This window comes from Lissotriton vulgaris, chromosome 5 (genome assembly GCF_964263255.1).
Source record: "Lissotriton vulgaris chromosome 5, aLisVul1.2, whole genome shotgun sequence".
In the NCBI taxonomy this organism is placed as follows: Eukaryota; Metazoa; Chordata; class Amphibia; order Caudata; family Salamandridae; genus Lissotriton; species Lissotriton vulgaris.
This window is the reverse complement of record NC_141693.1, coordinates 826,406,059-826,429,500: the sequence shown is the minus strand read 5'-3', so window position 1 is coordinate 826,429,500 and position 23,442 is coordinate 826,406,059. Positions and strand designations below refer to the sequence as shown.

The 23,442-nt window shown below is 41.0% G+C and overlaps 1 protein-coding gene across 2 annotated transcripts in view; it reads right to left on the bottom strand.

Moving 5' to 3' along the window:
* Window positions 1-23,442, bottom strand: part of LOC147711655 (uncharacterized) — a 1,672,131-nt gene that overhangs the window by 670,852 nt on the left and 977,837 nt on the right. For both annotated transcript variants that reach the window (XM_086922319.1, XM_086922320.1), the window contains one exon: window positions 5,648-5,730. In XM_086922319.1, coding sequence (XP_086778445.1) covers window positions 5,648-5,730 — 83 coding nt within the window. The remainder of the gene's footprint in view (window positions 1-5,647; window positions 5,731-23,442) is intronic.

Here is a 23,442-nt window from a genome sequence, read left to right as displayed (position 1 = left end):
CCTGTCACACACACGCAAGACCAGCAGAAACCAGATATGGTTAGACAAGAAAATAGACACTTTCTAAAAGTGCTATTTTCAAACCCAGAGTCCAAAAACCATCCACACCAACGGATGCGTAATTAAACCCCGAGTTCAGGGATACCAAACTCGACATTGCACCATGCTCCCTGAGCCAGCTAGGATTATAGCATTAATAATCCCGGCGGCCCATTCTAACTAATGGAGAGCAGGCTACCTCGCAATAGTGAAGAACGAAGATGGCGGTAATTCACTACTAGGACATGCCAACTTGGTCAAGGGTGTCCTACCTTATACTTACAATGCACCCTGCCCGCGGGCCTACTATAGGGGTGACTAACATGAAGTCAAGGGAAGGTTTGAGGGGCTGGCAAGTAGGTATACTTGCGCAGCCTGGGTGACAGCACTAGGCTGCACGTGGGTCTCGCAATGACCGACCCGTAGACATTCTTTTACGCGGCCGCTCCTGTGGGTGGCACTACACGTGCTGCAAGCCCACGAGCGGCATTTGTATTTACAAGCCCCGGCACTCCTGGTGCACTAGACTAGGGACTGACAGTAAACCAAATAGGCCAAACATGGATACAATAGATACATCAATTTAACATAGGGAGCACTTGCGCTGTGGCACTGATCAGCAGTGGCACAGCGCCCAAAGCGTATACCAGCAAAACATCGTAAAACAGTGGAGACAAACAGAAAAAATGGAGGAGAGACTCAAGCCAATGATGTCAGGTCTAACACTGACCTTTATTTTGCCTCTCTCTGCTTGTTTCTCACCTTTATTTTGCCTCTTTCTGTTCATTGCTGACCTTTATTTTGCCTATTTCTGCTCATGTCTCACATTTATTTTGCCCATTGCTGCTCGTTTAAAACATCCATTCTGCCTCTTTCAGCTCATTTCTTACCTCTTGCCACTTGCCCTTAATTTGCCTATTGCTGATTGTTTCTGATCTCTATTCTGCCTCTTCCTTCTCGCTTCTGATTTCTATTCTGCCTCTTGCTGCTCGTTTCTCACCTTTATTTTGCCTCTTTTTGCTCATTGCGAACCTTTATTCTGCCTCTCTCTACTCATTCCTAACCTTCAATCTGCCTCTTTCTGTTCATTTCTTACCTTTATCTGGCCTCTTTCTGCTCATTACTGACCTTTATTCTGCCTCTTTCTGCTTGTTTCTCATCTTTATTCTGATTTTATTCTCACCTTTATTTTGCCTCTTTTTGCTCATTGCTAACCTTTATTCTGCCTCTCTCTGCTCATTCCTAACCTTCAATCTGCCTCTTTCTGTTCATTTCTTACCTTTATCTGGCCTCTTTCTGCTCATTACTGACCTTTATTCTGCCTCTTTCTGCTTGTTTATCATCTTTATTCTGCTTTTATTCTCACCTTTATTTTGCCTCTTTTTGCTCATTGCTAACCTTTATTCTGCCTCTCTGCTCATTCCTAACCTTCAATCTGCCTCTTTCTGTTCATTTCTTACCTTTATCTGGCCTCTTTCTGCTTGTTTCTCATCTTTATTCTGCTTTTTCCGCTCGTTTCTCTCCTTTATTTTGTATCTTTCTGCTCTATTCTGACGTTTATTTAGGTTCTTGTTTGTCACCTTTATTTGGCCTTCTGCTGCTGGTTTCTGACCTCTATTTAGCCTCTTCCTGCTCGTTTTTCACCTTCATTTGGGCTCTTTCTGTTCGTTTCTCACCTTTATTTTGCCAGTTGCTTCTCGGTCCTCACCCTTATTTTGCCACTTGCTGCTTGTTTCTGACTTTTGTTCTGCCTCTTTCTGCTCATTGCAGACCTTTATTTTGCCTCTTTTTGTACGTTTTTCACCTTTATTCTGCTTCTTTTCTGCTCATTGCTGACTGCTATTTTGCCTCTTTCTGCTCATTTCTGACCTTTACTTTTCCTCTTTCTACTCATTTATAAACTTTATTTTGCCTCTTTCTGCTCATTTCCATCATTTATTCTGTCTCTTTCGGCTTGTGTCTGACCTTTTATTTGCCTCTTTCTGATTTTCTTTTTGCCAGGACTGTGAGATAGCCTTGAGGCCTCCGTGGTCCCAGTTGGCTCCCCGCCTCCTAAGGGAGCCGGCATTTCATTTTCATGCAGGGAGCGGCATGTTCTGTGTGAGAGAGCTATTGTTTCATCTCTTTCCTGCCCGCATGTCTGCAGGCAGGGAAAGAGATTAAACCTTTGCTTTCAGTGGTCGGGAGCACTTTGCCAACTCCTGCCTGCTGGAACCGGAGTGTTTGCTTTAGCTTGGGGGTGCTGTGAGCAGTTGTCTGACTTCACTGTGACTTCCCTGTGACTGTGTACAACATGCTTACTTTTAGCAAAGAGAACATACATACACAAAGTAGTTTCTTTTAGTGCCGGTGACTACTATGGTTCTGATTCTGAAAATGCTTTATTCCATTTTAAATGCTATATAAAAGCACAAAAGCAGCAAATACCATAAACAATACAATTCATTTCATTTATAAAATAAAATACATCCATCAGCAGCCCTCAAAATACATTAAATAATTTTTTTTTTTGAAAAAGTTAGACTTTTCCTTTTTCTTATTGCACATTTCAAAAATCCAGCCATAATTCCAATAGCGTAAACATTTTCCAATAATTGTAAGAATAAAAAGGCTAGGCGACATAGCCTCCATGCACCTTGTTTTAAAAAAGGGATAATCCATTTAGCGCGTTCCTTAACATAAAATTTACAAAACAGAGTCACATGCATTGTAGTCTGTATGGAGAGATTATCACATGGGCATGGGCAAAGCTGCCTAGACCAATCGTTAGTGGTTAGGAAAGATACTAAACAATGAAAACTGTTGAATCTGAACCTAGTCAGGAAATGTGTGCCTTTTTGACCAAAAAATATGTTTTTTTCCTTTAATCAATGTTGTTTAGGCGTATGAAGACCTGGCAGAAACCATGCCAGAATAAACAAGAATTGCCAAAGTCAATAACCTGGCAGACAATGCCAGACCTCTTGTCTTTGTCAGTGCTTGTTTGGGAGAAAAATGGCACACAATACATATCCCCAGAACTGGTCATTATATTTTTTCAACATAATTTATGTCACTCAGTTTCAATTTTAGCAGCTGAAAGTTAGAATAGACATCTACCAACGTGTTACAAAATTACAAATGCTTGCCTTTTTTAATTAAAATGTGTCCGAGAATAGCCACAAGGCAGTACACTTGTGATTGTCAAGTGCTAACTTTCAGCTGCTAATGCTGGAAAAAAAAGTGGCGCACGCTATGTTGGGAAACATACATGAGATGATAGTTTATGATAACTGCAGGAATACCAGCCCATTACAAGTATGCTTCAAACAAATGGTAATAACATGAACGAAAAGGTGTTTCCACAACAATTACCACAGGTTTTCAGCATGAGTGGACCTTTACCAACCGGGCATTTTGCCTCCTTTAAGTAGCGGAAATAGCCAGTGGAAAAACGCCCAAGCCTCTTTGTTTCTGAGACGCTTGTAATTCCTGAGGCAGTCAATAAAGGTAGTTAGGCACTATTGTACTGTTAATTATGGCCCTCTCTTAAGGAGGGTCTAAAATGTGACTTTTTGCCATAGCCAGTATCCGTTCACAAACACTAACTAGCTAATTGTCCAAGCACTCATTAATGTTCTGCTTGTCTCTGTCCCTGTACAGTGCTGCCTTTTATACATATATGATTTATGGAGGGGTTGCACACCACATATTTTCGCTGATTTACATCCCATTATGTTCTATACAACTCAACTTTAGCGTGCTCACCGGAAACGTGCTCAGCCCAAACGTCACGTATTAAACTAAAACACATCCAAAATGGAACACTTTTAGGTCCCAAACCGATGGCACAGCCGTGCATTGCATTCAGCAGTCTATTTTTTCTTAACCTTTTTTCCGTTTCTTTAATTTTTACTCTTTTTATTGTCCTTTAGTTATCCTTCTTTTTGTGCACACATATACACTGCCCCAATCCACACGCAAGGAAAAAAGACATTTTCCAGGTTTCTTGTGCTTAAGCTGGACCTTCCGAACCTCAGTGTATATGTGCACAAAAAGAAGGATAACTAAAGGACAATAAAAAGAGTAAGAATTAAAGAAACGGAAAAAAGGTTAAGAAAAAATTGACTGCTGAATGCAGTACACGGCGGTGCCATCGGTTTGGGACCTAAAAGTGTTTCATTTTGGATGTGTTTTAGATTTATACATATATGACATAAAACAAACTCTGCTTGCACATTTTCATGTTTTAACATCTTGACTCAGACAATGCCGACAACCATCTTGTTTTGGTAACACCTCCCTCCATCAGTGGCTGAAACATTGCAACCTACAGAAGCATATTTAATGCACCATGGCTTTTTGGGAGCTCAAGTCCTACTCAGTGTGTCATAGAGTAAAAAATAAATGTGTTGACTTCTTTAAGTCTTGAAATATTACAGTGGGCTCAAGCTGCAGGCCACATTGACAGTGATGATTGTTATACCCAGATTTTGCATTGTACTGTTCACCACTATCTGAGAAGTATACACCTCCAAGGAAGGAAAATACAAAATGTGGAGAGGGTCTGGAAGGGGTGCAAGATTAGAGACCTAACAGCACCCTACCCCTAAGGACTAATGAAAAACACACAAGGGGTGCTAAGGTCAGGAGATGTGAGTACAACAGCTAGTATGTAGTGGTGAAATAAAATTGACTAACATGGTGCCTGAAAAACCTTTATTGAGACGGTCACCATGGTGCCAAAATTAAAAGCAGAGTGTAAAATGGATGTAAACATATATTACCATTATGGAGTAGATCAATCGGTCGACATGTTTCAGCCTGGGAAGGCTTTCTTCAGGACCTAATGGAACACTACTGCAACAGTGATTGTGAGAATAAAAATATATACCATGCCAAAAACATTAACCTACCAGTCTTTTGTAGGTGAATTGGTAGGAGATGAAGTCATGGTGATTAAATTTATTCTGCTTCCGCACATTGGCTAGGAGATGGCCTCACCTCGCCTGGCGCTCGCTCAGGACAATGAGGCCCCGCTCTGTCCGTCGGTACCTCGAAGCCCTACTGAGTCACACGACTTCCCAGGCTGAAACATGTTGACTGATTGATCTACTCCATAATGGTAATATATGTTTACATCCATTTTACACTCTGCTTTTAATTTTGGCACCATGGTGACCGTCTCAATAAAGGTTTTTCAGGCACCATGCTAGTCAATTTTATTTCACCACTCTCTTTATAGCACACTTGCTTTCTACATTGCAACTCTTTTTCTCTCCACAGCCCTTGAGATACTATTACCCAACTTTACATCACTGGCGAACTACATACTAGCTGTTGTACTCACATCTCCTTCTCTAGTGAGACACCTAGTAGACACCAGGCTGGTGTTCTTTCAACCCAGATGATGAAGTTCCGTCAATGGGTGGGCTGATGGGTTCACGTCTGCTCTTTCCTTTCATTCTTACAGCCTATACCTCTACGCTCTAAAGTACACGTTAGACATTTGAGGCCACCATTGACCTTAGCACCCCTTGTAGACCTCCAAGGAAATAGCAAACCTGTGAAAAACGGAGCATTAGTTCAGAGAATTATTTGACCCATTTTGTATCATTGAAGACATTACTTGCGTTATCTTGACTCTGAAAGTTCCTGAGTTGATGCAAGCTCTTGAGTTGGTCTCTGGTGACTGTTTCTGTTGAAATATACCTACAAAAAGCAGACAATTAGGTTTCCTCTGTACTTTAAACAACTGGTCTAGTATTTTTCATTGATATTTGCAGTTTGTACCATTTGAAACACAACAGAGGAAAGGAAACCTAAACTTTACCCTTATTGCTTCACTTATTCAGAGACTCTAGACAAGGAAAATGTGTAACTCTTATACATTCCTATGCATACATTCATCATGTTGCTTTCTCTCTTGCTCATTATTTTGGATATCTGGATTTGACCAACTTTTTAGTGGAGTCCCACTGACCAAGCCTCAGCTACAAGTGTGGGTGAGAAAAATGTATTTACTCTAAAATTGCCATAGTGACCATCTGGAAAATCAACTGTGATGATTCACAAACATTTTGAGCAGGTGTAAAAAATCGGTAGTGAGGGGCAAGATTCGAGTTAATATTTTCCTCACTCACAACGAAAAAGAAAAGGTGTGATTGAAAGCCTGTATTTCCTGCAGCAAGCCAGATAGCCTGCTTTTAAATCTGGTAGCGGTTATTTACTATAATACCCATAAATAGGAAATTTCTGCCACTATTTATAAGGCTGCTGGAAAAATAGCAGAGAATAAGCACTATTTTAGCTTTGGCCGAGTAAATAGGTAGCACGTTTTATTATTTACCAGGCCGCCAAGTAGATAGCAGAGATTGGATACTATTTTGCAATGCAAAAGGAAAATAAAATTCACATTTTACCTGGAAAGATCTAGATAGCAGAGGTTATGTACTATTTGGCTAGTAGCCATGCATATAGCACAAGAGCTTTACTATTCAACTGGCCGCCTACTAGAGTGTGGAAACATGCACTATTTCGACTGCTGTCTAGAAAGCAGTGATCATGTACTATAAGGCTAGCAACAGTACAAAAACAAATGAGACTTTACTATTTATCTGGCTGCAGACTAAATTAGAGATCACGGACTATCTCACCAGCGACCATGCAAACAGCTTAAAAACTTCACAACTATTCTGGCCTCTGAATAAATAGCAGGGATTTTGCACTATTTGCCAACAGCTGTGCAAATAGAAAATATAGGTCACTGTTTACCTGGTTGTTCACTAACTAGCAGATGTTATACACAATGTGGCCAATGGCTGTGCAAATAGCAAATAAAATGCACTATTTTCCAGCCGCTGAGTAAATGGCAGAGATGAAAGTAATATTTGTCTGGCAGCCGTGCAAATAGCAATGAAGCAGGACACCAACAATATAGCAGACATTAAGCACCATTTGGTGAAGAAACCTTACAAAGCGCTAGTCCTAGTCCACAAAGCACTTTACCACACAGGTGCAGGCAACCTGAGGGCAAAACAAGCTTCTACTTTCCCACCAGGAACCTGCAATCTGCCAGCAACCTACAGGCTAGGATTCCCAAGTTTCGCCACGCCAGAGCAGGGGGGCAGTGGGGCATTTTTCTATCTTGGACTTTCAGCATGGAATAAACTTCCTCTTGAGCTCTGCCTGGTGGACTCCACCTCTATGTTACAAAAAAGACTGAAAACATGGCTGTTCGTTCAAGAATAAAGGCCCTGTCAATTCCTGCGAAGTTACCTGAGCTGAGCACCTGGACACTCCTAGGAGTAGCTGCACGCTACATAAATCCTGTTTCATTCATTTAGTTCAATTTATGTTGTCACCCATTAAATAGCAGACATTTTGATCTAGTAAACCAGTTGCCGGATAACAACTGAAGATTAGTTGCATCTGATTAGTATGGTAGTAGTAACAGTATAGCTGTTAGACTGAAACATCGTTGAACTTATGATAGAAAGCATAACATTGGTACGGACATTTGTCTTTATAATAATAATCATATAAAAGCAAGACCATAGTGGATATTGCCTTTGATGTCATATAGTCTAATCGAAATCCAAGATGGCCAACAAACATCAAAAAATAATTTTAACTGTTCTGATTAGCCTCAAATTTGTCAGAAAAGTTCTTATGTGCACGTCAGGGCATGGTATGTGCATGCCCATGTTGGATCCGAATTGTGATGTTATGATATACATCTAAAAGGGATGCCAAAATCATGTAGAAAATGTTAACATTCAAATCTTTTATAAATTGAGTGTAACTATTCATACTTATTGAAATGTATGAACATTTATTAATATGTATTATATATTAATATGTACCGTTCTTTTGTTTTCAGCTTCAACACGTGTTCTGTAATGCATGAAAATGAGTAGCATGTCAAAACAATACCTTATTACAACACAGACAACGAGAGGTCAAGCTGTCCAGCTTGATAATGTTGTTGCAACATACGGGTCCCATCTGTGTTCTTTGTCAGGGAAGCACTTCAGAAAGACGTATTAGCCCAGCAAAATGCTACAAGCAAGAATTATGAGTCTGGATATGGTGTTTTTTGACCATAACCTGAAGAAATTTAAGAATTGGAAAGTGTACCTATGAATATTGAACTAGAACGCTTAATGACAGTTCTGGCCTTGAGCAAACATTAAGGACTAACAATGCAGTGTGGCATGAATCGTGTTTTAACAAATCTAAAGCTGCTTCGGACTCAGAAAAGAAAACATAGTAATTCCGATTTATATGGTAACCCACTTAAAAAACATTCAGCAATTCCAGTTCCAAAGAAAAATCCTGGAAGCACAGCATGTTTCTTTTTCAACGAATCAGCTATATCTGTAATGCATAAAGCGAAAATAGATAATGTGGATGCTAATGTTTGTTAGTGTGCCTAGTTTGTTCAAGATTCAGCACTTCTTGAAAAATTGGCTATAGGTGATGTGTACACAAAAGATTCTGAATACAATCATAAATGTTTAGTTGGACGTAGTGTACAAAGGAATAAAAATGAATATCCTAGTGAGACCTCAATAGAAGGAATAGCTCTAGCTGAACTTGTATCCTATCGGATAAGATTCGCAAGTGGGAGATATTAAAACAATTTTTAAATTCTGTGACTTAGCAAACCTTCATACAGGCAGAGTTAACCTCCTAGCACCGCAGTTCCTTGTCCATTTGACCTCTCTTGCCCTGGCTTATCTTGTCCTGGTTCTTCTTATCCTGAACCTCCTAGCCCTGGGACAGCAGGTCCTTGTCAATCTGGCCTCTTATGTCCTGGCCTTCTTAGTCTTTGTCTTCTTGGTTTGCATTGTCCTTGTCCACTTGGATCTTTTACTTTTCCTTTTAGTTCTATTGGAAGTGCAGTCATTGATCATGGCCCTGTTAATCCAGGTTCTCCTTGTTCAGGTGCTCCTGAACCATGTCATTTTGGTTCTGGTCCTCCTGGCCATCTCTGCAGGAGCTGTTGAATCAGACAAGTTGTTGTTTGATAGCTGGATCTCTAACACCTTTCTCCCTTCATAATGTATATGGCAAAAAGTCTGATGCACTCAACACCCAGGTTTACCAAGGACTTAAGTGCAGAGAAAATAATTAGAATACAACTGGAAGAAATCATACAATTTCAATCCTAAGACTCTCTACAAAGCGGCACTTAGGAGCTTCCACAAGAAAACATGCAAGTGCATGAAAGAATATTTTACAATTTATATCAAGACAGTGGTTAATTCTTCCAGGGAAGTGTTTAAAATAGTGAATTATTTTGTTTCCCCTCAAGGGACAAAGACTGCTATAGTCCATTCACCTGAACTTGGTGAAAAACCGTTGGTCTTTGATGAGAAGATTTATAATATATATTCTTCCTTCTTGGAGTCTTTAGTCACTAGCACAGAAGATGCTGTGAAGACAGAAACCATCAGGTGTTCTACCTCCTATCTCAAACCATTCCTTTATGTATCTGCACAAATCTCAGAGCAAAGCTCCTTGAACGAGGTATTAAATTGCAAATCCACTCAATAAAATATGGAATGGCTTGCTAACATCTGGCGTCTTTCCCTCTTGTTGGAAACAGGAATCACTGCTGCCGTTTCTATAAAAGCATAATGCTCAAACAGGTGTGTTGAGCAATTATAGGCCCATAGAGTGCTCCTCCAAGCTCCTGCAAAGATGCTGGAGAAATTTGTTAATAAACAAATGTCCACTATTGTGGAGGCCAATTCCATTCTCCACAATTTGCAGTACGGCTTCCACGCAGGCTTTAGCGCAGAGACGGCTCTCCTGGAGGTGATAGAGTTGAACCATCCAGTTGAACAGACTTACCCTAAATGCCCAGATTGCTAAGGGCCTTTTGTGGGTCAAATCCTTCCTAGAATGCAGATCCCAGTGGGTGTATTTACACCCACATTTTTCATCACCTAAACCATTAGTATGTGGTGTGCCACAGGGCTCTGCCCTGTGTCTGCTCCAGTTTAATCAATACCTTTCACCCTTGGTGGATCTCATCGCATCCTGGGGTGTTTAGGTAGTGCGGTACTCTGATCCAATTGCTTTTCTCCTTCCACGACAACACAGAGGCAGATTTTTACAATTTCAAAGAGTGTCTCAAAAGAGTTGCAGGTGGGATGGTAGGAAATTGCCCTGAATAACAGATAAAATAGAAGTCTTGGTTTTTAATCAAAGTGGCCTTCTGAACTCAATGCTCCTCCTTATCCAACCTCTTCGGCTAGAAATATAAGCATCATATTTTACTCCTCTCTCTTTGTTGCCACTTAAATTAAACAAATTAAATGACTCCTCTTCTCCTTTGCTGCTCAAATTAAACATATTAAACAAATCTCGCGGGTCAGCTTCATGAAGATGAAAATCTTTAAAAAGTTCCTTCATCTAGTTCCTGAGGAGACAAGAAAAACTGTGGTTCAAGCACTTGTCACCTTTCGCCTGGACTACTCAAACAGCCTCTAACTTGGACTCCCTACCTATGTGATACACAGATTTCAGTTAATACAGAATTCAGAGGCTAGACTATTTAGGAGAGTCCAGAGTCCCTATGATATTTTCCATATATGAGACGTCTGCACTGGCTCCCAGTCGAACAGCATGTTAAATTTAAAACTCCGAAACTGGCTTACAGAATTTTCAATGGTGAGGCTCCACGTTACTTGTTGAATAGACTGTTCCCATACACCCAGGAGAGAGTACTCAGATCCAACAACAGCCAACTCCAATTGATCTAAAAATTCTTGAAGTCTCTCCGGGGAGGCAGCTCATTTACAGTTCTCACTGCAAAATCATCGAACAGCCTTTCACCCGATCTGCGCAGGGCAGAGTCTCTGACAACCTTTAAAAAGCAACTCAAAACCTGGTTATTTGACATTATTTAGCTTCTATGTTACTCTGGCTGGCCTACATTGTCCACAAGAGTGCCGAGACACTTCTGTTTGAGGCAGCTGTGCGATATATTAAGTGCCGATTGATTGATTGATCGACTGGTCAGTCCCCTTGCTCTGCCTCATTTTGTAACCCGAACCATTTTCCCTGAGGTCATAATCTTCATGGCTTTCTTAGACCTGTTTCCGGTCCACCTGGTCATGATCATTTTAGTTGACTTAGTCATCCTTGCTCTAGTTTTCTGGGTGCCCTTGGCACTGGTCCCCTTTGTCTTTCTTTTCCTTGTCCTGCTTATTTTGATTTCCCAGTACTACTGTCCATTGCCCTCCAGAGACTGATCTTTGTAGTACTCTTCAATCTGGTCCTAGTCCTTCAGGCCCTAGTTCACCTTTTCCTTGCTTTTATGTTTCTGCATGCTAACCTTAGAACTTACTGACCTTGTATTTCGTGTCCTGTCTAGTCATCATTCCCATGTCCTACTGCACCTACTCCTGTTTATTCTGGGTCTCCTGTTTTACAGGCTCCAGATCCTTAGCCATTTCATCTGTTTCACCTAAATTCTCGTCCATCAGCCCTGCTGGTCCTGCTGCCTTGGTTTACCTAGTCCCCTGGTTTGCCTGTTCCTAACCTGACTGCTCCTGGTTCATTTAGTCCTAGTACTCACTTGTCTTGTGCTCAAGTATTTGGTATTTTTGTTCTGGTTCCACTGGCCTTGCTTTCCCTAATCCTTTCAGTTCCCTGGTCCTCCTGTCCCCATTCTAGTCCCACAAGTCCTCCTCGTTTTCCTGTTGCAACTTGTTCTTATCAATCTCACTCTGGTCCCCTCTATAATGACCCTCCTAGTAATGGTCCTCCTGGGTCTGATCTTCCTTATCTCTCTCGCACTGATCCTCCTAGTTCCCATGTTGTGGGTCACCCTGGTTCATATTGGCACCCTGGTTTAGGAGCCCTCTAAGTGTGACCCTCATGGTGTTGTGAACCATTTTAGGACACTATTGTAAATTTCCCGATTCATGCCCTTATAAAGGTATAAATCATGATGTCCTTATATAGGCATAAGAATCATAACCATATTTAGACGTAGCTCATGCAGTCCAAATACGGCAGGGCTACTTCCACTAGTTCCAAAAATCTACAACAATTTCTTGGAAAAATCAGCTACAGCGACTAGGGACTTCCTCTTGCTTGAATACTGACTTGTCCAAGAACTCATGGCGTTTTCAAAGAACTGAGAGTCTTTAATGACGTTATTATGTCCACCTTTACGTCAAACTTGGCAACTTCAAGGTATAAATATGCCCAAACACACAGTGGTTTGAAGCAGTTCGACTATCTACTTGCCCGACGCGCCCTGATACTGCAAGTGCCGAAGAAAGCCGACCCTCCAGCAGACGCACTGAGAGAGACGCTGTCTTTTCTCCTGTCGAGAAATCCAGCTCCAGTGTTTCAGAACTACCCTTGCGGGTTGTTGGGAAATCGAGTCCTGAGCCTGACCTTTTTCATTCCAAATTAAGGTACGGAGCTGATTAGACCCTAAGAGAAATCTTGGACAGATTCTTGGCAAAAGAATAATCTATTTATTCTACACCTCACTTACTTCTTCCCTCATAGTAACATTAGGTTAGGTACACCGGGGTAGGCGTATTTTAGAAGCACCAGTTGAGTATGTTTAGCCTCTGTTATTTATGTATGTACTAATCTAAGTTTTAGGAACCATACAATGTTCTCACAGTATTATTTTATTCTACTCTTTCTACTGTATGCATTTTATTTTGTAACCAGTTTTACGATTGTAGCAGTTCATTTCTTATGCTTGAGAAAGAAGACTGTTCAATAAATCTTTTCATTGAAAACACCCGTCTTTCTATTTTCTCTGCACCTCTGGTGAAACGAAGCATGCACGATTGACTGAGTGAAATATCTATCTATTGTTTCCACGACTCTGATGATCAGTTTTATCTTGGGGAAACAAAGTTGTCATGTTTATGTGGTTGTCAGAGACAAACCCTTCTTGTGGATTCGAGAAAGTTTCTAGTGACCTCTGAGCTAGCTGGCACTCACAATTAAGTCTAATATATTTGATAGGGACCTAGTAGACATAAGTCCTATGTCACAGCCATAGGATATATTATTCCAATGCGCAAAGCCTATGGGGAATATAGGAACCACACTACATGGCGCTAATATAACCCCTGATACTAGAGTAACTCAGTCATGCTTTTCACAGAGACCCCTTTATCCCATAAAAACTCCAATAGACGTCTGGAGTGGGTTAAAGGATAAAATATCCACCATAAACTGAGTAGGACGAAAAATCCTATGTATTAGTTTTGGTTTTGTTCAACGTTGAAGGATGCAGTGTTCCAAAATATTGTGCACCTTATCTTTATTCTCCTTGAAACTTGCTCTGCAAACTTTCATTAAACAATGTCGAATAACGACAACACCGAAACCGGTGGAGCTGGAAATACTCGACTGGGTTTTGACACCACAGGGTTTAATGAAAATGACGTGGATGCTATAATCCTCCCGGAAAAAGTAAGGAAAGCCATAGCTATAAAGCTTATAGAAAATGGCCTATCAGCAAGAGGTGGTAGAGTCATATTTGTCATAGAGGCACATGAATATCGGCAGACAGAGGTATTCTATTCATGGATTATCTTTCCACAAGCAAATCCAACAACACATGTTTTCCACTTCTACAAGATGGAGGAACCTCCAGCGGAATACGCTGCTTTGAGGACATTGAAATTCCACTAACTTACCAAGAGCATCAGCTCTGGTTTAAAGGCACCCTATAACATCAAAATCACATTACCAGGCTCAGTCCACTAGGTAGACCAGGAGCGACATGGCCGGTACTAGCTAGCTATACACCACATCCTGCCATAGAACAAATGACAGGTCCAGAACTGTTAGCTCAGCTAAAAGAGTTCATCAAAATCCATAGACAATTGGTACAAAATGTCATGCAAACTTTAACAGTCCAACCTGCTATAAGAATTCCACAGCACACCCCTCATCAAGGTAATACAAACAAAATTACACCACAGACTATACAATCAGTCATTGGTAAGTTGCCCGCAAAAAGGGAACACATTGCATTTTGGTTAGCTAAAACAATTACTCAAATAGAGGCAGTATTTCCAGATAGTATACCTCATGAGAAACACAGGATTTTAACAATCTGTTTACTAATGGGGATTGCACCACACGTGGAGGACTGTGATACTTGGGGTTCAGTCTTTGCTTCAATCTACACAAAAACACATGGTGTTCCATCTATGGCGGTAAAATCTGATGTCCTGAAACAGATTCAAATGAATACGGAACAGAACCTGCCTTGAATCTTGGTATGAAATTGCTAAAAGATTACAAACAGGTTTCGGCTATAATATTAGCTAACATTAAAGGTGAAGCAGCATCCGTGGCAACCCGCCAACAATTAAAAGAACTTGATATTACTGCGCAACCGTATGAACTTGCTAGAATTATTTAAAAATCCTATGAAGAACTAGGAAGAGATTGTTTGGGTTGGAAACCAGTAAAACATGAACTGACAGAAAATCCTGAAAAGGTTTTTATAAAAAACAATCTCACTACACCTTAAAAGAAGTGGGAAAATAGTAGACAGTCACTTTCTAAACAGACGCGTTCTCAGTCCAGAGGTAGATCTCCTCAAAAGGAGCCCTCTGAAAAGAGGTATAACCTTAGAAATAGGGATAATTTAAGAAAACCTGATAGATATCAAGATACTGATGCAGCCTCCTCTCGTACCTTTCAGACTTCCTCTCAGAAATCCGAAAGAAGAGGAAGATCAGAACTCAAAGAAGAACACGTGAAGTCCAAAGACGATCAACACGTTCCAAAAAATAAGAAAACTCAATTCACCAAAAACAAGGTAGCAAGTCTTAAAATCAGACATGCAGAGGATCTTGAGGACACAACTCAAGAACAGGGAATGGGACCAGACAATGCTGGACAGTGCAGCAGAGGTCACCATAGCTCACAGGATCCTGGAGGATCATCTGGAGACAGTGGATCTGAATGAATTCATTCAAGTTGAAACTGCAGATACCAGGGTTAGTGTACCCCATAAGCTATATGAAGTCACACTCCGAATAGAGGGGGACATAACTAGCAAAATAAAAGCACTCTTTTGGGAAAAACTATCAAAGGGTTATGACATCCTTCTGGCTGAAAAAGACTGACCACCTGAATTTGTCAGGGAGTGCCAACATGGCGAAGAGATCATTATATCAGCTTTCTCAAATCATATTCCTATTCATAAAAAATACACCTATGCCAGAAAATGGGCTGTGGCCCAGGCACCCGCATTATATAAAAATCATGTGGGATGGGATGAGGATTCTCCTCACCACAAAATCCAGTTAAAAAATCAACCAACTGCTCAGAAGCAGTATCCAGTTAAACATGAATCAAATAAACAGGTCAGGGAGATCCTAGTTCGACTTGAATACCAAAGGGTGATTGAAACATGCACCTCGTCCATGAACAATCCTTTGTTTCCTGTCTCAAAACCAGACTATACATATCGTCTAGTCTTGGATTACAGACATTTAAACTCCTGCTGCAAAACCTTTGCAGTACAAAATGCACACAGTGCAGCACTGATGAATAACATTGTGCGCAAAAAATATAAAAACGACATTAGATATTTCAAACGGTTTCTTCTGTCAAAACATTGCACCTGAAAGCAGGTACTTGACTGCTTTCTCAATAATGGGGACACATGGACACTTTTGTCGTCTCCCCCAGGGATTCAAGAACAGTCCTGGATTATTTTCAGCCAGAGTAACCGAGTTACTACAAGCGTATGATGATGAGGCATTATCTTATGTCGATGACATCTATCTTACAGATGATGATTTGGACAGGCACTTGAACAGGGTAAACACCATAACACTTGGATTCTCTTCTGAAGGGTATAAATCCAACTTTAAAAAAATCAAGAATTGCCCCCCTCAACGTCCCATTCTTGGGATACAAACTTTCAAGTGAAGGCAAACGCCTGGCTGCAAACTTTTTAAAAAAATGTGCGCTGCTCCAACCTCCAAAAACGCTGAAAAACTTACAGTCAATTCTAGGATTCCTGAATTTCGGAAGAACTTACATTCTATACTACGCAGAAAGGGTAAAACCTCTCTGCAAACTAATCAAACCTGATTTCAAACCTACTAATTGGACTCAAAAACACACAGAAATTTTGCGTTCAGTACAAACAGACATGTTAATGACAAAACATTTACAAACACGCGACAATGTATGCAACCTTGTAATCCGAATCATCCCAGGGAGATGCGGATTCACATACCTAACCCTTAATGAAGGTGAAAAGGTACCAATAGCTTACAAATCACACTTTTACACACAAGCTGAAATGAAATTCACTTCAACAGAAAAAATTCTGACAGTGGTTCAAACTGCGGTAGCAAAGGAGAGTGCCCTCACTCAGGGTAAACGCATTAAAGTCATCACACCTGTACCTGTCTTACAGTCAGTGACAAAGGCAAGAATTCCAAATGCAAAAGCTCTACATCTGAGATGGATACAATGGGTTAATTCTCTTGCTGCGACAGGCGTTGAATACTTTTTTGACCCTTACTTGAAGACACAAGAATTTCTCCAATACGAACAAGAATGTCCTCTGCCTACTGAAATTCTGCCTCTAGAACATTACTGTGGTATAATATATATACAGACGGATCAGCACAGCCGGCAATTGGGGTTAAACAAGTTTATAGTGCTGCATGTGCGATTGTTTAAGGTCGCTGGCGCGATGGTAAATTCAGACCTATGGTTACAAAAACTCAATTTCTCGGAGACTGTACAGCTCAGTGAGCTGAACTACAGGCTTTCAAGATGGCGCTTTAAAATACCGATCGCGAATTCCCTACACTCATAGTGTGCGATTCGTATTACTGCATCCAGTCTTACAATGAATATCTGCAGAACTGGGTTCAAAATGGATTTAAAGACGCAAAAGGTGGCACAATCAATGATAAAATGCTTTGGGAACAAGTAGTTATTTTACAGCAAGAACTACAAAATATTCACATGATCCATACACTGAGTCATCAGCGTGATAGCGTTCACGTTGAAGGGAATTCATTGGCTGATGAAGCCGTGAAGGGAGCTGTGCAAATGGCTTCTGTAGCTTCAAACACTCGTTCAAAATCAAAAATAGACAGTGAAACCATGCTTGCTGTCAATGCCACGAGCAAAGGCAGCAGAGCTGCGTTACCTCTAAACTATCCATTCGAGTATACATACATAATTGATGCAAACTGTGTTCCTTTTGCTCGAATCCATGGAGTGGGGGATAGGGTAATTCTAAACAGGAACCCGAGAGGTGCTCTGATTTACAAAGCACATATGGGAGAGGGTCTGATACATCAAGGGATCTCAAAATCTCTATTAGAATTAGAAGAGATGTACTGGTGGCCAGGAATGAAAGCTCACGTATACAAATTCGGAATTAATTGCGGTGACTGTTACAAATATCACAGCTTGGAACACCACCAGATTCCTGACTACAGCGTAGCCAGCCTGGTACAGACACCACTGGTAGATAGCATTAGACTATACACGCTCGAATGTCCCTCTGGACAAAAGCGGTCCCGCAAACACTAGGACAAGATTCATTTGGATTTGGCCTCAGCGCTCAGCTGACGCCCGAACTGTTATAAAAGAATTGCGAGTCTTTATCGGCACAAACGCAATCGGCACGCTACATTCTGACAAGGGTCCTGCGTTTAGCTCTAGGGCTTACAAGGAGGCTATGGCCAGCTTGGGCGTTGCATTGCGATTTTTGAGTCCATTCCATCCTGAGGGAAATTCGGTTGTGGGGAGAAAAAACTGTGACATAAAGAAATCTATAACAGCTAGGGTATTAGGTTCGGGTGACGGGTGGGTCAAACATCTAATAAATGTCCAACTTAGTCTTAATAACCTGCCAAGACATTCTCTGGGTGGAATCACTCCATGTGAACTCCTTTTTGGTACTAGAATGTTGGTTGAAGACCTCGATCCTCATACTTCAGTGGTGGAACAAAAACCCTTTGATATCAAAGATCATTTGGCTGTTTTACAGGACTTAAATGAAACAAGAAGTCTAAGCATCACCATCAAAAAGCCAACGACCACTGAAGAAAAACCACCTGTCCCAGCAAGACCTGTCTGGATTCCAAAGATTGGAGATCTGGTCAGTGAGAAAATAGCGGATAAGAAGGAATTTGGGCCTTCTTACAGAAAACCAGTACCTGTACTAGCAGCCCACGGATCGAGAACTGTGTTACTGCCGCCCCTTGCTGGATGAAAGGAGAACCGTTCCTTATCGATTGACCTGGTAAAACCACATCATGTGGCCGATAATAAGTAGTAGGCCCAGTGGACTCCCAAGATGTAGCAGACGACCAAATCTTGCTACTATCCAAGAGGTTCAAACTGAAAGACTCATCACCTTTGAAGATTCTGCAGTGAGAAAAGAAGGACTATGCAATAAAGCCATGGAACGTGTGCCTCTTGAAACCCAAATAACAGTTTGTCAAGACACTCCCATCTACAATGATGTAGCATCTGACTATACCAACATGTCATGGGAACAAGCAGCTCCATCAATTTCAAATAATCCGGATGCAATACCAACTATTGACAGAACTGCCTCTGGCTATTTCATCAACTTCGATACCTTTTCTTAGGATCCCAGTGAACCCGAAACAGCGCCAAAAAACTAAACTTTCAAGGAACAATTACCAGAACTTGGTCACCAGCTTGCAAATACATATCTGGTTTCACCATGAGTTGAATTTTGGATTGGATTAGGTATATTTTTTCTTCTGCTATGGCTCATTCTTGTTTTAAGTTTGGGAAAGCTGATAGATGGAGAACATATTAAAATGGATACAGAAAGTAAGAACATCAACTTGCTCCTGAAACCACACAAATCATCTCTCGTGAACAAAGAGACCTGTCATCAGTGAACATCACAGCCGTTCCTCTGCCTGGGGGAATAGCGAGGGATAGAACTGATTATGACATTTATTGCCCTATTGAGCTGCTGAAGATTCCACACCAATTTAAGGTTTCCTTGAGTGATTTTGTTTCACCTAGTAAATTTTTTGATGATTGGGACTTTGAGACTGTTAACCCTTTCGCTGCTGATGACGAGCTCAGCTCGTCATCACCCACGGGTGTCGTGTGCTGATGACGAGCTGAGCTCGTCATGGAAACAGCAAAATGGCAATTTGCAGCACAGGGCAAAAATCCCCGCAGCAGCCATGTGGTTAATAACATGATGGCAGACTTAGAAATGTCAGCAAAATTAGCAAAAAATGAATACTGAGAAGGTTCATCAAATTATGAAGAAATTTATTGTTTTAATCATTTTGGTCATCATTATTTGCACAAATCTGCAAACCCTAGAAATGTTTTAACTTATAATCCATGGGAACATTGTCCGACACCTCCAAAAGGTAGCTCTAAAACATTCTATAGAACATTTCCATACTTTACAGGTTTTAATGTCAAAACCCCAGAAAGCTTTTACTTTAAAAATGTTAATAAGACAGGCATGAAAAGTATGTTGACAAAAACTAAACAGATTTATTCTGCGGCCTTTATGCTTAATTGTCTACATTAGTCTTTGACTTTTGAAAAGACAACATTGAGACAAAAACTGTTTGGGGCACAAAAGACTGGCAGGTACAAGGTTTAGAAGCATTATTCAGAGCCTGCATCATCCCAGAACAAATACTGTTCTTAAATGAAACTCTTCAACAGACATCTTGTCTTGGCCTGGCTAAGATAAAAGATTTAAACAAACCGTCTATACCTAAGCCCAAACATGAAAGTAATATAACTTCGGATGAGGAGGTAGACGTAAATTATATTTTACTACAAAACAAAACTAATCCTGATTGGAAAAAATGGTTAATCTGGCTAACAGACACAAATAACTGTCAAGATAGATTCCTGAACAAGACACAAGGGTTTACAGTAACTCGGCCAGATCCAAGATATGTCCAGAGACAACATCCAGGGATAATAACAACTTACAGTTTAGGAAAACTGTGCCTTGAATGGCTGCAAAAATCCACACTCCCAGATATAAAACAACACTTAACTTTACTTAATGATGGCGTTGACTTACGAGAATTCTTAATTGGACTTCGCAAACCACGTCATAAACGTTTCATATACACCGGTATTTACGCTGCTTACAATGAAGCTTGGAAAGTCACGCAAATGGAAACTGCAGAACGGATACGAGAAATTTATCGTATTAATTTAGAGTAAGCACTATCTGTAGTTGACAATGGGTTAACAACTCTGTCGTCCAGAATTTATTCTTTGGACAACATTGTATCCTCTGCCATAGACATAATGGAACAGGACTTGCTAATGTTACAACATGGCCAGTCTCAATTGCGTTCTATAATGCTGTTCGGCTGGACGTCACAAAACCTTTGTTCTGGCTATGTGCCTTGGCGTCTAATCAACACCACGTCGCTGTTTACTGTATTTTACCTTACAGATGAACAAATCTCTTTGGCACAGAGGGGAGCAGACTATATGGTGCTGAGCATAAAAAAACTGGGGAGATTACCATTGACCGTTTCTGAGAAACCATCAGTTGAATGGATAATACATGGCACCATCACGATACCAGTGACGATTTTTCAGTTTCAATATTGCTTAAAACACATACCAGCACGCCTGTATGAAAGGTTGGGTAAGGAATACATAAAGTCGACCTGGGATTTACCATACACACACAAATGTTGGAGTGGGGAAAAGGAGTAAGGGTGGGTGTAAAATCCGTTTCGCGGTCGAATTTGCGGATTTTCCGCGATTTTGCGATCCGCGAATCTCGCGAAATCGCAGTAAAATCCGCGAATCAGCGGACACGAATTTTCAGCCAAGCAAGGGTTACAGCAGCAGGTGCAAAAGTTGAACCTAATTTCTTTGTAACCTTTTACAAAAGGGTTTCAAATAAATTATCTTCAACTTGGGCACCTGCTGCTAATTGCTTCCTGGCGCCTCGTTGCCTACTTGCAACTATTCTCTGACCTTGCTCTGACCCTTGAAGCAGGGTCAGATAATAGTTACAAGTAGGCAACGAGGCACCTGTCCAAGGAATTAAACCTCATCAGGAAGCACTTACAGATATAAAAAACAGGAAGAAGGGAGAGGATGGCAAATACACCCATTTTGAGTTGTCAGGAGGGGTTAAACTAAAAGAGACCTTTACAGCACAATTTTCATATGCATTTTGCTAAAAATAAATTGCTGTATGTTCTGTAGGGGCAACTCAGGAATCTGGCCCTTCAGAGATCCGGCCTCTCTTTCTTTCTCTCGTTCTCTCTCTCCCTCTCTCTCTCCCTCTCTTTCTCTCTCTTTCTATCTATCTATCTCTCTCTCCCTCTCCTTTCTTGCTCTATTTATCTCTTTCTCTCTCTCTTTCAAGTTCTTCCTCTTTCTCTGCTTATCTCTTTCTTTCTCCGTTGTTCTCTCTCTCTTTCTCTCTATTTCCCTCTCTTTCTTTCTCTCTCTCACATCCTCTCTTTCTCGCTCTCTCTTTCTCTCTCTTTCTTTCTCTCTCACTCTCCCTCTCTCTCTTTCTCTCTCTCATCCTCTCTCTCTCTCTCCCTCTCTGTGTCTTTCTCTCTTTCTCTCTCTCTTTCCATGTCTCTCTCTCTCTTTCTCTCTCTCTTTTACTTTCTTGCTCTTTCTCTGTCTCTTTCTCTCTCGTTCTCTCTTTCTCTCTCCCTCTCTTTCTCTCTCTCGATCCCTCTCTCCTCTTCTCTCTCCCTCTCTCTCTCTCTCCCTTTCTCCCTCTCTTTCTCTCTTTCACTTTCTTGCTCTTTCGCTGTCTCTCTCTTTCTTTCTCTCTCATTCTCTCTCTCCCTCTTTCTTTCTTTCTTTCTTTCTTTCTTTCTTTCTTTCTTTCTTTCTTTCTTTCTTTCTTTCTTTCTTTCTTTCTTTCTTTCTTTCTTTCTTTCTTTCTTTCTTTCTTTCTTTCTTTCTTTCTTTCTTTCTTTCTCCCCCCTCTCTCTCTTACTCTCTCTTTCCCTCCCTCTCTTTCCCTTTCTCTCCCTTTCACTTTCACTTTCTTTCTCTCTCTCTTTCTTTTTTCTTTCTTTCTTTCTTTCTTTCTTTCTTTCTTTCTTTCTTTCTTTCTTTCTTTCTTTCTTTCTTTCTTTCTTTCTTTCTTCTCTCTCTCTCTCCTCCCTCTCTCTCTCTATCTCTCTCTCTCTCTTTCTCTCTTTTGAAACATTGCAAAGATCTCGTAGATGACAAAGTACAAACAAGCATTTGCAATGCAATAGGTCTCGCATGTTTTGAATTTACGTGACTTAGCTGTATTGATATTACAAATTACAATGGCTTTTAATTTTTTTAAATAATTAATACTTAAATAAAAGTGTATGTTCAGTGTATTTTATTGTGACGAAAATCCAAGAACAGAAGTGAAATATTAACATCTTTTTGTGACATTTGTAATAAAGTTTGAAACATTGAGAGAACATATTTAAACCAGTTGTTGAATGGTTGCGCAGATTGATGCCGGGGTGGTGCTGAGTAGTGCTGTGGTGGTGCTGAGTGGTGCTGTGGTGATGCTGAGTGGTGCTGTGGTGGTGCTGAGTGATACTGGGATGGTGCTGAGTGATGCTGGGGTGGTGCTGAGTGGTGCTGTGGTGGTGTTGAGTGATGCTGTGGTGTTGCTGAGTGATGCTGTGGTGGTGCTGAGTGGTGCTGTGGTGGAGCTGAGTGATGCTGGGGTAGCGCAGCGTGATGATGTGATGATGCAGAGGGCAGAAAGGCACAAAAAGCAGTCTAACAAAGGGCAGTAGGGCAGAAAAGCAAGGGAAAAACGATTCTAACAGAGGGCAGAAGGGCACAAAAAAACAGTCTAACAGAGGACAGAAGGGCCGAAAAACAAGGGAAAAACGAGTCTAACACAGGGCAGAAGGGCACAAAAAACTAGTCTAAGGGGGCAGAAAGACACAAAAACAAGTCTAACAGAGGGCAGAAGGGCAGAAAAACAAGGGAAAAATGAGTCTAACAGAGGGCACAAGGGCACACAAAACGAGTCTAACGGGGCAGAAGGGCAGAAAAAAAAGGGAAAAACGAGTCTAACAGAGTGCAGAAGGGCACAAAAACAAGGGAAAAACGAGTCTAACAGAGGGCAGAAGGGCACAAAAAACGAGTCTAACAGGGGGCAGAATGAATCCCGCCCTGCATTTTTGTCCACGAAGATGCCATCTTTTTGTGCAATACCTCTACTCAACTGGAGTACTTTCTACTGTCTAATCAGTAAGTGCTCCCTCGTTGGCTAAATGTATAGGGGTAGATTTACAATAACTGGCGCATCCCCAGGGATGCGCCAGTTATTGTGCGCCGCAGCTCCGCCACCCATGGTGCGCCCCATTTATAATGCGGCGCACCATGTGGCAAAAACGGCACAGATAC